At 41.6% G+C, this 13,418-nt stretch overlaps 1 protein-coding gene across 1 annotated transcript; it reads left to right on the top strand.

The window, feature by feature from the left end:
- Window positions 1–11,529: 11,529 nt before the first annotated feature.
- On the top strand, window positions 11,530–13,189 carry LOC148010717 (24-methylenesterol C-methyltransferase 2-like). Its single transcript, XM_087671243.1, has one exon. The coding sequence runs from the start codon at window positions 11,734–11,736 to the stop codon at window positions 12,844–12,846; it is 1,113 nt and encodes a 370-aa protein (XP_087527369.1). The 5' UTR covers window positions 11,530–11,733; the 3' UTR covers window positions 12,847–13,189.
- The last annotated feature ends 229 nt before the right edge of the window (window positions 13,190–13,418 follow it).

The raw sequence follows: 13,418 nt of genomic DNA, 5'->3' as shown, positions 1-13,418 counted from the left end.
AAATACCAAAAAATAGGCTAAACGTCCAAAAATCCCGTATTTTGGAACTAACCATACTATGGACACTAGCACTAATGACTAAGATGACATTGACTCTCTAGATCAATAAGAAAGCCGAATGATGATGCATTCCATGTTTTTTTCACATTGTGTCTGCATAGTAACACGACATCGCACCTCTCATACTTTGATAGTTATAGGCAATAATGGTAGGTGTGGTAATGACTACCATGGAAGAGACTCTTAGCAGTCTCATTCTCAGTCAGGTGGATAGTCTTGCAGTAGGTCTTGTGGCCATACCTCCTTGACTTATCATTACTATGGGAAAGCAAGGCATATTTGACCATAGTGCCATAAAATGTGCGATAACAAGTGCAAGGAAAATGGCAAAGGTAAAGTACATGACCAAAATGATGATTATAGCATTGTCCTTGGCAAGTCATGCGTTAAGATTGAAGAGATTAATGTCGTGCAGACTGATTTTGATTATGATTTCATACTTGCAACTTCTTTTCTTGATACTTCACAGCTAACTAATGCTTTGTCAAGGTATGATCAATGTTGGCTGATATATTCAGGGGCTTCATTTTTATGTGACCCCTCATAGAGAGTGGTTCCACTCCTATCGCAATTTGACTAGATCTGCCACTTTTGGGTAATGACTTGGTATTAGAGATAGTTGGTATTGGTGATGTTCAAGTGTGATTTAGTTTAAGTTACATGTTTACTCTTCATGATGTACATCATGTACCCGGCTCTTACAAAGAGCCTTGTCTCTGTTGGCACTTTGGATGATGCAGGTTATGTAGTTTCTTTTGGTGATTCCTCATGGAAAATTACATGTGGAAATCTTGTCATTGCATGTGGTGCTAAGTCCAATACTCTCTATCCCTTGCTTGTATCTAGGTTAGTTGACCATGTTTTGGCAATGGATCTAGTTTCACATGTATCTCTTTGGCATCATCGCCTTGGGTGTATGTCCTTGAAAGGAATGAAAATGCTTATCCATCTGTGCAGTATCTTCCGCCCCTTGACTATAAGTGTTTTGAGTCTTGTGATCATTGTTTATATGGTAGGTACAAACATAATACGTATAAAAAGTCTAGTATGACACACATGGGTGAGCCATTGGCTCTTGTTCATTCAGATGTATGTGGTCCCATGCCCTGTAAGTCATTAGTTGGCATGAAGTACTTCATTACCTTCATTGATGACGATACGCATAAGATTTGGGCATATCATATTAAGCAAAAATCAAAAGTCTTGGCTACATTTCAGCGTTGGTTGCTTCTAGGTATAGGCTAAAATACCTAAGGTTAGACAATGGGGGTGAGTATGTCTATAAAGCCTTTGAGGAGTTTTGTGATAAGAGGGGTATTAAGTGTCAATTGAACACCCTGTATACCCCACCCCAAAATGGTATGGATGAGCACATGAATAGGACAACTTAGGAGCGAGTTCATAGTATGCTTAACCAGGCAAGCTTATCACAACATTTTTGGGCTGAGGCAATTACTACTATCATACACTTGATAAATCGGTTCCCATTTACTACTCTTGACTACTATCAGGTTGCGAAGGAGATATAGTCTAGAAAACCTCCCTCATATGCTCATTTGCATGTCTTTGGTTGTGAGGCTTTCTGCACTGTTCCCAAAGACAAGCGCAATAAGCTAGATCTTAAGTCTAGGAAATGCATATTTCTTGGTTATGGAGATGCAAGTGAGATGGGCTATCACCTATGGTATCCACAAGCTTGAAAGGTATCTACACCCATGGTGTTGTTTTCCATGAGGAGAAAATGCATAAGCAGCCTAAGCATGTCATTGAGATGCGCAATGTGATATTTCAAGAGGAGCTTCTTGCTATTGTATAGCCAGCTAGATAGCCTATAGCAGTAGCAGTTGATACTCTAGTGGTCTAGATCCCTGATGCTCCACAGGATGTCTAGGCCTCCTAGCCTGCTTTGAGTAGTCTACTAGAGACAAACCTCCGTGCGATTCGAGTCCTCTATGGATTATGTTATGGTGACAGATGATAGTGAGCCTCTATCATACATAGGACTTAGTTCCTTTGCCTAGTGGAAGGCATGCTTTACCATGCAAGTGGGTGTATAAGTTGAAAAGTACCCATGGATGCCCCAAGCCAACATACGAGGCTACATTGGTTGCTAAGGATTTCAAGCAAGAGCATGGTATGGACTTTGATGAAGTTTTTTCTCCTGTTTTAAAGATGACTACCCTACATTTGATACTGGCTTTGGTTGCTCAGTTTGACTTGGATCTTTATTAGATGGATGTCAAGATATCTTTTCTTCATGGGGACTTCTATCATGAGCTTTACATGGAGCATCCTAAGGGCTTTGAAAACCTAGTAGGGACCACCTAGTGTACACATTGAGGAAGAGCCTTTATGGCCTTAAGTATGCACCTAGGGAATGGTACAATGAGTTTGATACTTTTATGCATTCACATGGATATTCTCACAGTGATTTGGATCCATGTTTATACACAAGAAGACTCATGGTGGCAGCATTATGATTTTGATCCTCTATGTGGATGATATATTGCTTGTTGGGAATGCTCATGATGAGTCAAATGCCTTAAAAGGTCATCTCAAGAAGATCTTTGAGATGGACGTGGGACATGCCTCACATATTCTTAGGATGCACATTACATGTGATCACTCTAAGTGGCTTCTTTACTTGCGCAGAAAGAGTACATCCAAAAGATCCTTGAGCGGTTTCATCTATAGGATATTAATCCTATTGGTTGTCCTTTACCTTCTCACATGAAGGTTAGTCAGGTCAATTGTCATCATTCTAATGAGAAAAAGATTGAGATAGCCAAGATCCCTTATGCATCCATAGTGGACAATTTGATGTATGTCGTGATAGCCAATCGCCTGAAATAGCATTTGGAGTGAGAGTTGTGGCACACTATATGTCTACACCGGGCAAATGGCATTGGGATGCTATCAAGGATATCATGTAGTACCTGAAGGGCACAGTAGCTATGTGCATTTGTTATGGTGGCCAAGATACAGGAGTCATCAAATACACTAACTTTGATTATGCAGAACATACAAACAGTAGGAAGTCCATCTCTAGTTATGTCTTCACCTTTGTTGGAGGTGTTGTTTCTTGGATGTCCAGGGTGCAAAAATGCACGGCCCTATCTACTACAAAAGCAGAGTATGTTGCAGCCAACTAAGGCTTGAAAGGAGGCTCTCTGGTTAGGCCGTATGCTGGTGGTAGACCTTGGCATTATTGATGTGGCCCCTACACTACATTTTCATTCTATGAGTGCTATTCAATTGGCTAAGAATCCAATCTTCCATGTGAAGATGAAGAACACTGAGATGAGTTACCACTTTATTCACGAGGTTGTTAAGGACTAGTCCATTTATCTTGTCAAGATCTCAATTGACTAAAATTCTGCAAATCTACTCACTAAAAGTCTCTTAGTTGAGTGTTTTGCCTTCCTTAGGAAGCTGATGGGCATTGGATGAGATGACGTCTTTCCTCATCCTATTGTACTTATGTACATTTGTACTTTATTACTTTTTTTTCTTATTCTCTCACTAGGGGCACATTCTCCTTTAAGTGGGAGGTTGTTGGGGGTAAATGCGCATGTGCCTCGCCGCCCGTGTATTAGTTGCATTGACAATACTCGCACACCTGTACACTGTAGGCAACGAGCACCTATCACTATTACTTTATTCTTTATTCTTTCAGTGATATTTGAATAAAGGGAAGGCCAATCACACATTGTGATTGTTGAAGTTCCCACATCTTGTATGTGTCTCTCTCTCTTACTCTTGCTCCTTCCACCATAGCTCTTTGGTGCGTAGATTGGATGTTGTATGCATGCATAGCGAATGATGGAAGGTCCCCAAGAACAAAGAACTCTACAAAACCTTCATAAAAGCAAAAGGAAATTTGCACGGCATGAAACCAAAAAAGACCAATTGGGTGCAATCCCCCCTCCCCCCCCCCCCCCCTCCCCGCGCCTTGTGTGAGGGCTTCACAAGGCATATATTTATAGATTTATTTATCTTTAAGCTAAAAAATAGCCCACTTTACTAATAGCATGTTTTTTTTTGTGTTTGCTTTTGCCCAAATATAGAGTAAGGAGTTTGGGCGTCCAAAAGTTCAGCTATGCCCAAATACAATTATCAAATAATTAAATATTTAACCGAGCGCCTATGCGCATACAAGATAATAAATGTTTTGTCAAGTACTTTAATAAATAAGTGCACGTAAATAAATATTGGCGCCATACCTTTAGTGATAAGGTGTGCGCCCATCAAAAAAAGTAATTCTTCTAGGCATTTGGATTCACGTCATCGCCCGGTGCTACCCAACGCCACCACCACCTGCTCTACACATCAACTGAAGCATTCACAATTGTTAGAAAATAATTAAATAAAACCTAACAAAAGTGAATACCTAGCAATCTTCAGCTACAAAATAATTAAATAGGTTGGAACTCTGTCCCGAGTTTAATTTAATTCAAGTGCATACTCTAAACTCGTAAACGTCCATTAATTTAATATGTATTTTATGGAATCACCCACATGCACATTCAATTAATCTAACACCCGAAAAGGACAGGCGTCCCCGTGAACTTCTCACACAAGGAATCCACCTTGCGTACAAGCCTCTCCAAATAAATATATTCACGAAATCCACCGTGGAATATGCCTCCTGGCATCACTCTTGCTTCTACTTGTGCTTCCACTTCATGCCTCACTCCCTCCACAAAGTCACAAGGAGCTTATAAAATATTTAAGCATTGTACTTGCAAAATTGACATGAAAGACGTTCTTGATATGACATAAAACATGCAAGAGAGAGAGAGAGAGAGAGAGAGAGAGAGAGAGAGAGAGAGAGAGAGAGAGAGAGAGAGAGAGAGAGAGAGAGAGAGAGAGATTTGACAATCCTACCCTAGCTCAAAGTCTTGGGAGTTGCTCTAACACATGCACATATACTAACCATCAGCTTGAGACCCTAACCATCAACACAAGATGGACCTATGATCCTTTCTGCAAATCAATGACGGTGAGGTCTTTGAAGATTTGTGAATCTGCAAAACTATGATGTTAATCTACATGCTTGTATGTGGCATGCGCATGTATGTAGGACAATAGACATCCTTGTTTATGCTCCTCTCTGTTTATGTGGTTAGCACTCACACACACACACACACACATATCACACAATCGTCCATAGTAGGGAAAGTATGTCACTTTGGCAAGCATGTTGAGCATGATTCACTCGGCCACAAGAGAGGAAGCAAGCGAAACACGATATGCATGGTGGCAAGGGAGGACATGCTAAAAACCTTATCTCTCCCCTCTCTCTCTTTCATCCTCCACACCTTGAGCATAGTGAGCAAGTACAGGGTGCCACAAGATACATACTGCACCATGATGGTAAAGGGATGCAGATTGATCATGGCTACCATGATGGTCAAAAGTATAGGGATGGATGGTCACTATCAAGACAAGAAGGTGCATGTCACTGCAACATTAATCTTTGAAGGACCTTTATTATGGAGAAAGAGAGACATGACTATGAAGGCTATCTCCTATTGTTGTGACTCTACAATAGAGGATCTTTGATCCATATAGTGGTCTTTTCAAATGCTAATGGGGGCAGGGAGGGAGGTAGAGAGAGAGAGAGCAAATGAAATAAGTGTATACATGTGGCTCATGGTAGAGAGAATGAGGGGGAGAAATAAATATATACACTTGGAAGAGAGTGAAGGGGAGAGAGAGAACATGCTATATTAGGTAGACATAAAGGTATATGTAGCTATAAAGAAATAAAGCAAGCAAAGAAAGAAGATTTTGAAATAGGTTTGAGAGTACCATATGATGGACACATAGATATAATATTAGGTATCGGAGATCCATGCTTTATAGATAGTACATATAATTTTTTTTCCTTAAAATGTGAGTATTTCAAGGGCCATGCATGTCACTTTGCTCATTGAATGGAAGCTTTGAAAGTTTGGTTTTACTCATGAATCCAACAAAATACTTTAAAGGTGTAAACAAATTGTTAGTCATGCTTTTCTAGTGTAGTGGGACATTTCTAAAATTAGTTCCTGTATTAGCTAGACTATATTGTTAATACTAGAATGTCTCTTCTAAGTTGTTATTTGGTTTGCTACCAAAAATGTGAACTTGGAAAAGTTATGACCTTCATATAGTTTAGACATAGCCATTTCCTTTATTCGGAATTCTAAAATTAAAAGGGTTGTTAGTAGGTTAGCCTCATAAGCTAACATTCTCATCTATTTTGCCAATGTGAGCTAGAAAGGGTTCCTTAATAAAAATGCTTTGATCTATTCTACTTGCTAGTAAGGCTAGTACCCAGGGGAGTCCACCTTATAGAACATGTAAGATATCATGTGAGCTCAAAAGAAAGGGTATTATAAATAGTAAACTTTACATGACTATATTTACAAAAGGGATTTTTTAATTACAATTTGGTTAGTTTAGTAAAGTAAAAGGGGTCATTTTAAGGCCTTATAGTATGTAAAGAAAGGGTATTTCTTAATATCCTTTGGACACACCTTATATAGATGATTTCTTATAGGTAGACTCCCTGAGGGATAGTGCCATGATAGGATTGCCATGTGAGGATTTGTAAGACTTCCAAAAATCAAATCGGTCCCTAGCATGCCAATACCCTAAGTTAGCTTTTGAATACGACTTTCATTTGCACCAAGCAATAGAAAACACACTCCACAAATTAAGCACTTTGGCCAAGGGTGAAAAGTTCTACTTGTGCACATAAAAGCATGCTTAAATCTTAGATATCAATAATGGCTCATGTACTTCCTATATGTTATAGACCATAAAGTTGGTATAAGCCAAAATATTTGACTTTGAACATCTTGCCATTATCTTTGGCATGGACTTAGTGAAATTGTGTTTGTTGAATAGTCACTCATTTGTGGGTGGTAAAAATATGAGCAGGATTGTGGGCATGTTTTTTAATGAAGATTTCTTGCTTGGAACACTTTTAATCTTTCTACACAAGTTTTCATTCTAGGAAGTAAGAAGAAAGCTACCTCTTCATAAGCGGAGGTGTTATCATGGATAAAACTCCAACATAATAAACAAGAAGGTAGTGGGGGGATTTTGAGATAAAAAGAACATTTTTGCAAGTACAACAAACAATACTCCTAAACATTGAAGATTTTGCTTAGAGTTATTCATCTTAGAAGATGCATTCCAAAACATGAAAGATTGCTCAATTTTCTAGGTTTAAAAGGAGGCAGGGATTAGTAGTGCATGGGTATGTGATTTGACATCTACACAATTGCTTGCAAGGCCTTGGTATACAATTTGACATTCAGCATGATTGCTTGCAAGCCATCGTGGGTTTAGGAGCAATATCAACATGCCACTATTATTGGAATGTGAGGAAGAAAGTTGATGTGGATTGTGTTGGGTATGAAGGAGCTTCTCACCACATGTGAAAGGCACCACCGTGTCAATTAAGTCATGAACATCCTCTAGCTCATGCCAACTTTCCTTTTCTTGTAGGATTATGGATCCTCCCCCATGCGAGCGGCCGTCATCCGAAAGGGTCATGTTCTAGTCCCCTAAAAGGATGGTGTTAAAATCATGAGGCCATGCAACCATCCCCTACAATAGTTGTGCTCTATTTTTTGAAAAGTTTGGCCCATATATAGATGCCGTATTAGTACTCGATGAAGGTTTGTATTGATGCTGATGACAACCATGTTGTCATCTCCTCTTACCCACTAAACTTACATGTAGAGGTTTTCCTTAACAATGATCATTGATCCCCTCTTTCCTTGCTTGCACAGGTCCTCCACCACTTTATATCACTTGAAGTTTAACCTCCTTGCATCTTCACAGCTCATCTTGACCTCTAAGATAGCCACTAGATCTGGTTTTCTTAGATTGAGCATCCTCCTGCATGCATTCTTCTTGGCTTGTGAGCCTAGCCCCTAGATGTTCCATGTGATTATTGTGAGCTTTGACATCGGGGCTTCATTCGTAGATCTAAATCTCATCATACTCTTCCTCATTCTCATCGAGAACAATTTAGAAATTCATGTCTACCAGTGGCTTATGAGCAAACTTCTTGAGTGATACCTTCTTCTTCTTCTTGCCTTTAGCCTTGCTCGTGGGCTAAAAGTTCTCCTTATTAGCCGAATTTGGCCCCTTCCCCTAAGGTTGATGCTTTGTCTTTCTTTTGATCCTTCTTAGGAGTAGCATGCTCTTATGTTTTAACACTACTATCCTTCTTCTCATCCAATGAGGCCTTTTGCTTCTACATGGGTTACTTGTCAAATTTCTTGTTTCATCCATTGGGCTTGCCTCCTTTGGACTCTCTTTGCGAGGGCAATCCCTAGCAAAATGCCCCCCCTCTTTACACACAAGGCATGCATCCGAGAATGTAGAGAATCTAACCTCCACTAGTAGTTCGATGCCATTTGGGTTGAAGGGCTTGAGCACTTCTAGGATCTATTGCTTCCTATCCCATAGGATGCACACATTCTTTTCAAATCAAAGTAGGTCTTTAGGGCTGACAATAGTGGGACGTATAGTGGCTTGGCAAGAGTTTTGGCCAAAACCATAAGCTCTCCATCCAACCATGACTAAAGTTTGGGGAAACTAACCCATACGGGGCACTTGAACTACAAAACCTCTTTTGGGTTAAAGTCAACATGCCATGGCAGTGAGTAGACCAAGTTTCCTTTGAAATTGATAGTCAATCCCAAGACAAAATCCCTTTCAACCCTTGAGGCAACATGCATAAGAAAAAAGCCACAACCTATAAATTGATATTGAACTACTCTTGCTTGGGTCCCAAAGGTGGCCCAAAACCACCCACTAAACTCCTCCTCCATCGGGGGTTTGCCCAAGAAGAAAATATAGATATCACAGTCAGAATAATCAACATACCTTTGCTTGAGTCCTTTGATCAAGAATATGATCGAGAACTTCTTTATCTTTGCCAAAGTTACCTTTCTTCCTTTGGTTGGTCAACTCAAAGCAATCTTTCAATCTCCTTAGTGTCTCCAAAATCAACAAGCAAGAGTAGCATACTTGACTTCTATATCTTCATCCTTTTTCCTCAACTTCATCGCATCAGCATGGTCCTCTAACTTGACTTCATTAGCAACACACTTACCTCTTTGCATGCATGCAGGGAAGGGACGGGTACATGTGAGAGGGCAATTGTCGAGGGGGGGGTTAGTGCCCTTTATGGGCACTAATGGCTGCCACTTTCACATCCTTTCTCCATGACCCACCTTTTCTCTTCTTCTTCTTCTTCTTCTTCTTCTTCTTCTTCTTCTCCTCCTCCTCCTCCTCCTCCTCCTCCTCCTCCTCCTCCTCCTCCTCCTCCTCCTCCTCCTCCTCCTCCTCCTCCTCCTCCTCCTCCTCCTCCTCCTCCTCCTCCTCCTCCTCCTCCTCCTCCTCCTCCTCCTCGACATGTTGTTGCTTGAATGCAAGTGATGAACAATGCACTTGAATCATGGTATAATCTATTCAAGCCTCTATGTTTCTAAGCTTAAGTATGGGGCCATTAAAACTTGGACCCATTTTCAAACCTCATGGAAGAGAACAATACATCAAAATGCGACAAAGCTAGATGGGATAACAAAGAACAAATATATATTGTGAGGGCTCCATTAGATGGGCTAGAGGATTTGAGGTGTAAAACCCACTTCACATGGTTTCACATTTTTTGGTGCATTTGCAATTATGGAATTCCTAATTGATGGGGATAGTCTATGCACACAATTATGTCTCAATTCCACATGTCTAATTATTCATTTCCTATTATGTTCAATCACTTCTAGATGATGTGACGAGGACAATAGTAGCTCATGAGTTGATGTAAAGCATCAAGGCTAGAACATTAAAACCATCGAGCATAAGTTTGCAACCCCTTTGATAATCTTGGGGTATATATCCCCATCTAGAGGGGCATTTTTTTGACCATTTCGTTGCAACATGGTGAAAAGAAGATAACAAAATTCTAACATTCGAAGTCTTCATAATGAATTCATGATCCCACATGAAGTTGCTTTAATTCAATGGCGTGTCATTTATGAAGGGTTTGCTCTAATTGGGGGGTTTCACATAAATGGGGTTCACCCCTCATTGAACCTATTGGGATGTCACCTATACATGGGGTTTTCTTTGCTTCCATTTGCATGAACTTATAGTGCAAGGGTATGGGAGGGTAATAGAGGAAGTAGTACTAGGCATAATAAGAAAAAGATAAGGAGAATAAATGCCATTAGACAAATTGCCATTGGATCTCAATATATTTCAATAAATTGATAGTCTTTTCCTCCTATTATTGCACATAGTAGTAGCACTTAATCGAGGTGGTGAGATCCCCACCAAGGTAAGGAAGCTAGTACTATGGCACACATTAGTGGCCTTTAAAATCTCTCAAACTTTGGAAATCGTCGATTGAGACTTGTCACAATGCTAAGAGGGCCTTTGTACACAAATTGCGACCACAGTTTTGTACACTTATTGCCACGTTGTCTTGATATTCACACAAAAAACCATGCCCTACTTCTCATGGGGTCAAAGTTTATACCCAACATGGAATTTTGATTCTTGGAAAATTGCTAAATATGGCATGCAAGAAACCCATAAAGGCACAATTCCAAAAAAAACATAATGGTGGAGAAAAGGAATCGATGCACACAAGCAAAGTGGTGAGATTTGAACCTTCATTGGCCAATATCAGGATGCTACAACATTTTGTCATGACTCTTGAATATTTTATATGCCACATGACTAGCCCATGTGAAAAATTAGAACTCCACATAATCGTAGGTTGCTTTCTTATTGATCCTTTACTTGACACGATTGTAAGAGCCTTGCCATGCTAGCACTAATAGGGGAGGGATGGCCTTTTTAAAAGCTCACTAAAACAATGGTTGCATGAGTACTATCCATGACGCATGTTTTGGCAAGTGTGTTGGACATTCATCTCTCATAGGCTTTTCCATTTGTCCACACTCCACTCATGTCTAGCAAGTCTCTAAAAATTGTATTAGACCTATGAATGAATGGTGGCTCAATTGAAATGGTGGGTGAATGAGTAATGGGAGGTTAAGAGTTCAAAACTCGTGATTGAGTGGCTTTATCTTAGGTGTGAAGAGTTTAGGCTGAAGCTCAATCACAAACAATACAAAGTGGTTGCATTAGCGGTGAAAGAACCTATCACATCTTTGATTTCTAGACTTTCATGGGGTGAGTAAGCGATCTCACATGTGTGACTATGCCAATAGGTTTACTTTGGCCTGGTGTGAACGGCCCCAAAACATGCTTTCATTCTGTCTCTTTCCGGAGGCGTGTGAAAGGGCTCTTAAGCTGGAGGAGATGAGATCGATGTGGAGACTACAAAGAGGGGTGGGCCAGCGAAATGTGGCTGGAATAACCGGGAGAGCCGGTCGATGCCGGTAGTGTCCAAAAGTCTTTAGATCTCGTGTATCTTCACCATAACACAGCCTTCTTCGCCTGCTTTTGGAACCCCTCTTATTAACACACAGAATTAGGCTATGGTGAGATGCGCAGGCCCTTCACCTCAATAACCCACTAGGTGAAAGCCCCAGCCCAGGCCTGCCTTCGTCCCATTCTCCAGACCCACCTGCGCTCCTGCCCCGCTGCCCCTCCCCTGCTCCTCTCCCGTTCCTCCCCTGTTCCTGAGCTATGGCTATGGCTGCCCCCCTGGCCATGGCCTCAGACCCCCTCACCTTCGTCCTCGTTGCCGTCTCCCTCGCCCTGGCTGCCTTCGTCTACTATGTTGTCTGCGTCCTTGGCCCTGCTGAGACCAAAGGCAAGCCTGCTGTCGAGCTCGGTGGCGGCTCCATCGCCCGTGAGGAGGTTGCAGACAACTACAAGCAGTATGCCGCCTTCTTTGAGAAGCCAAAGCAGATCGACACCCCGGATAAGGTCCCGAAACTGGTGGACACCTTCTACAACCTGGTTACGGACATCTATGAGTGGGGCTGGGGCCAGAGCTTCCACTTCTCGCCTGCCATCCCTGGGAAGTCCCACCGTGAGGAGACCCGCCTGCACGAGGAGCGTGTTGCTGACCTTCTGCACATCAAGCCCGGTGACAAGGTCCTGGATGCAGGATGCGGTGTTGGAGGCCCCATGCGTGCCATCGCGGCACATTCTGGCTCTAATATTGTTGGGATCACCATCAATGACTACCAGGTCGCCCGTGCCAGGAGCCACAACAAGAAAGCAGGCCTGGATGGGCTGTGTGAAGTCATCTGCGGTAATTTTCTCCACATGCCCTTCCTTGAAAATTCTTTTGATGGTGCTTACTCCATCGAGGCCACATGCCATGCCCCCCAGCTTCGAGATGTTTATGCGGAGATTTACCGTGTCCTGAAGCCGGGAAAGCTTTATGTGACCTACGAATGGGTTACCACTCCCAAATTTTGCCCTGATAATGCAGAGCATGTTGAAATCATCCATGGAATTGAACATGGAGATGCTCTTCCTGGACTGCGAAGCTATTCACAGATAGTAGAGATAGCAAGAGAGGTTGGATTTGAACTACTTGAGGAGAAGGATTTGGCCTTGCCTCCTTCACAGCCGTGGTGGAAGAGGCTGAAGATGGGCCGATTCGCCTATTACCGGAACCATCTTGTTATTGCACTGTTGTCTTTCCTTGGGATTGCTCCTCAGGGAGTTGTTGATGTGCACGAGATGCTCTTTAAAACTGCTGCCTATCTTTCACGCGGTGGGGAGACTGGAATCTTTACTCCTATGCACCTACTTGTTTTGCGAAAGCCTGAGGCTGCACAGTGATCAGATTCTGATGGAAGCAGAGCAGGGTTTGTGGGTGCGCTCAAAGAGGAAGGTGATGTGAAGCTATTAATTACTGTAATGGTGGGCAAACACATCTTCTGGTTTTATGGCAGATCTCTAGGGCTGGGAGATCTCATTGTCCTTTTGCCGGAGTGTTTGATGTGCTGCACAGCTTGCAAGCTCTGTGCTTGCATAGACTTACTGTTCTCAGGTTTAGTTGGCTATGCCGTTGATTCAGTATGTGCTCTCTTACAAGGGAGGGTCAGTTTTCTTTGATTGTTCTGTATTGAGTCCATTAGTTCTTTGGAATATGAGATAACTTCATCACAATTTCCTGGTTTAACTGAAAGCAGAGTTGATCAGACTGCTGTGCACATTTTATATGCAGACTCATCTATACAAAAAAAGTTATACTGCAGGAAAAGTTTTGTTAGATTGTCGTGCTAGCCCTGTGACCAGGCTAACACTATTGCAAATAATGATCCGGTGCGGATGATGCTTAAATTTACGATGAAGCTTTTATTAATGATTTAAATGCAGAGTAAATATTACAGGTTTGTCTCATGCTTGCA

This window comes from Lygodium microphyllum, chromosome 29 (assembly GCF_053477565.2).
Source record: "Lygodium microphyllum isolate KBCC chromosome 29, Lygodium_microphyllum_v1.1.10, whole genome shotgun sequence".
Taxonomy (NCBI): Eukaryota; Viridiplantae; Streptophyta; class Polypodiopsida; order Schizaeales; family Lygodiaceae; genus Lygodium; species Lygodium microphyllum.
This window is presented reverse-complemented; position numbering and strand designations above follow the sequence as displayed.

Bases quoted from the DNA above. Each gene is read 5' to 3' on its own strand.
- LOC148010717 (XM_087671243.1), top strand. From the start codon at position 11,734: ATGGCTATGGCTGCCCCCCTGGCCATGGCCTCAGACCCCCTCACCTTC.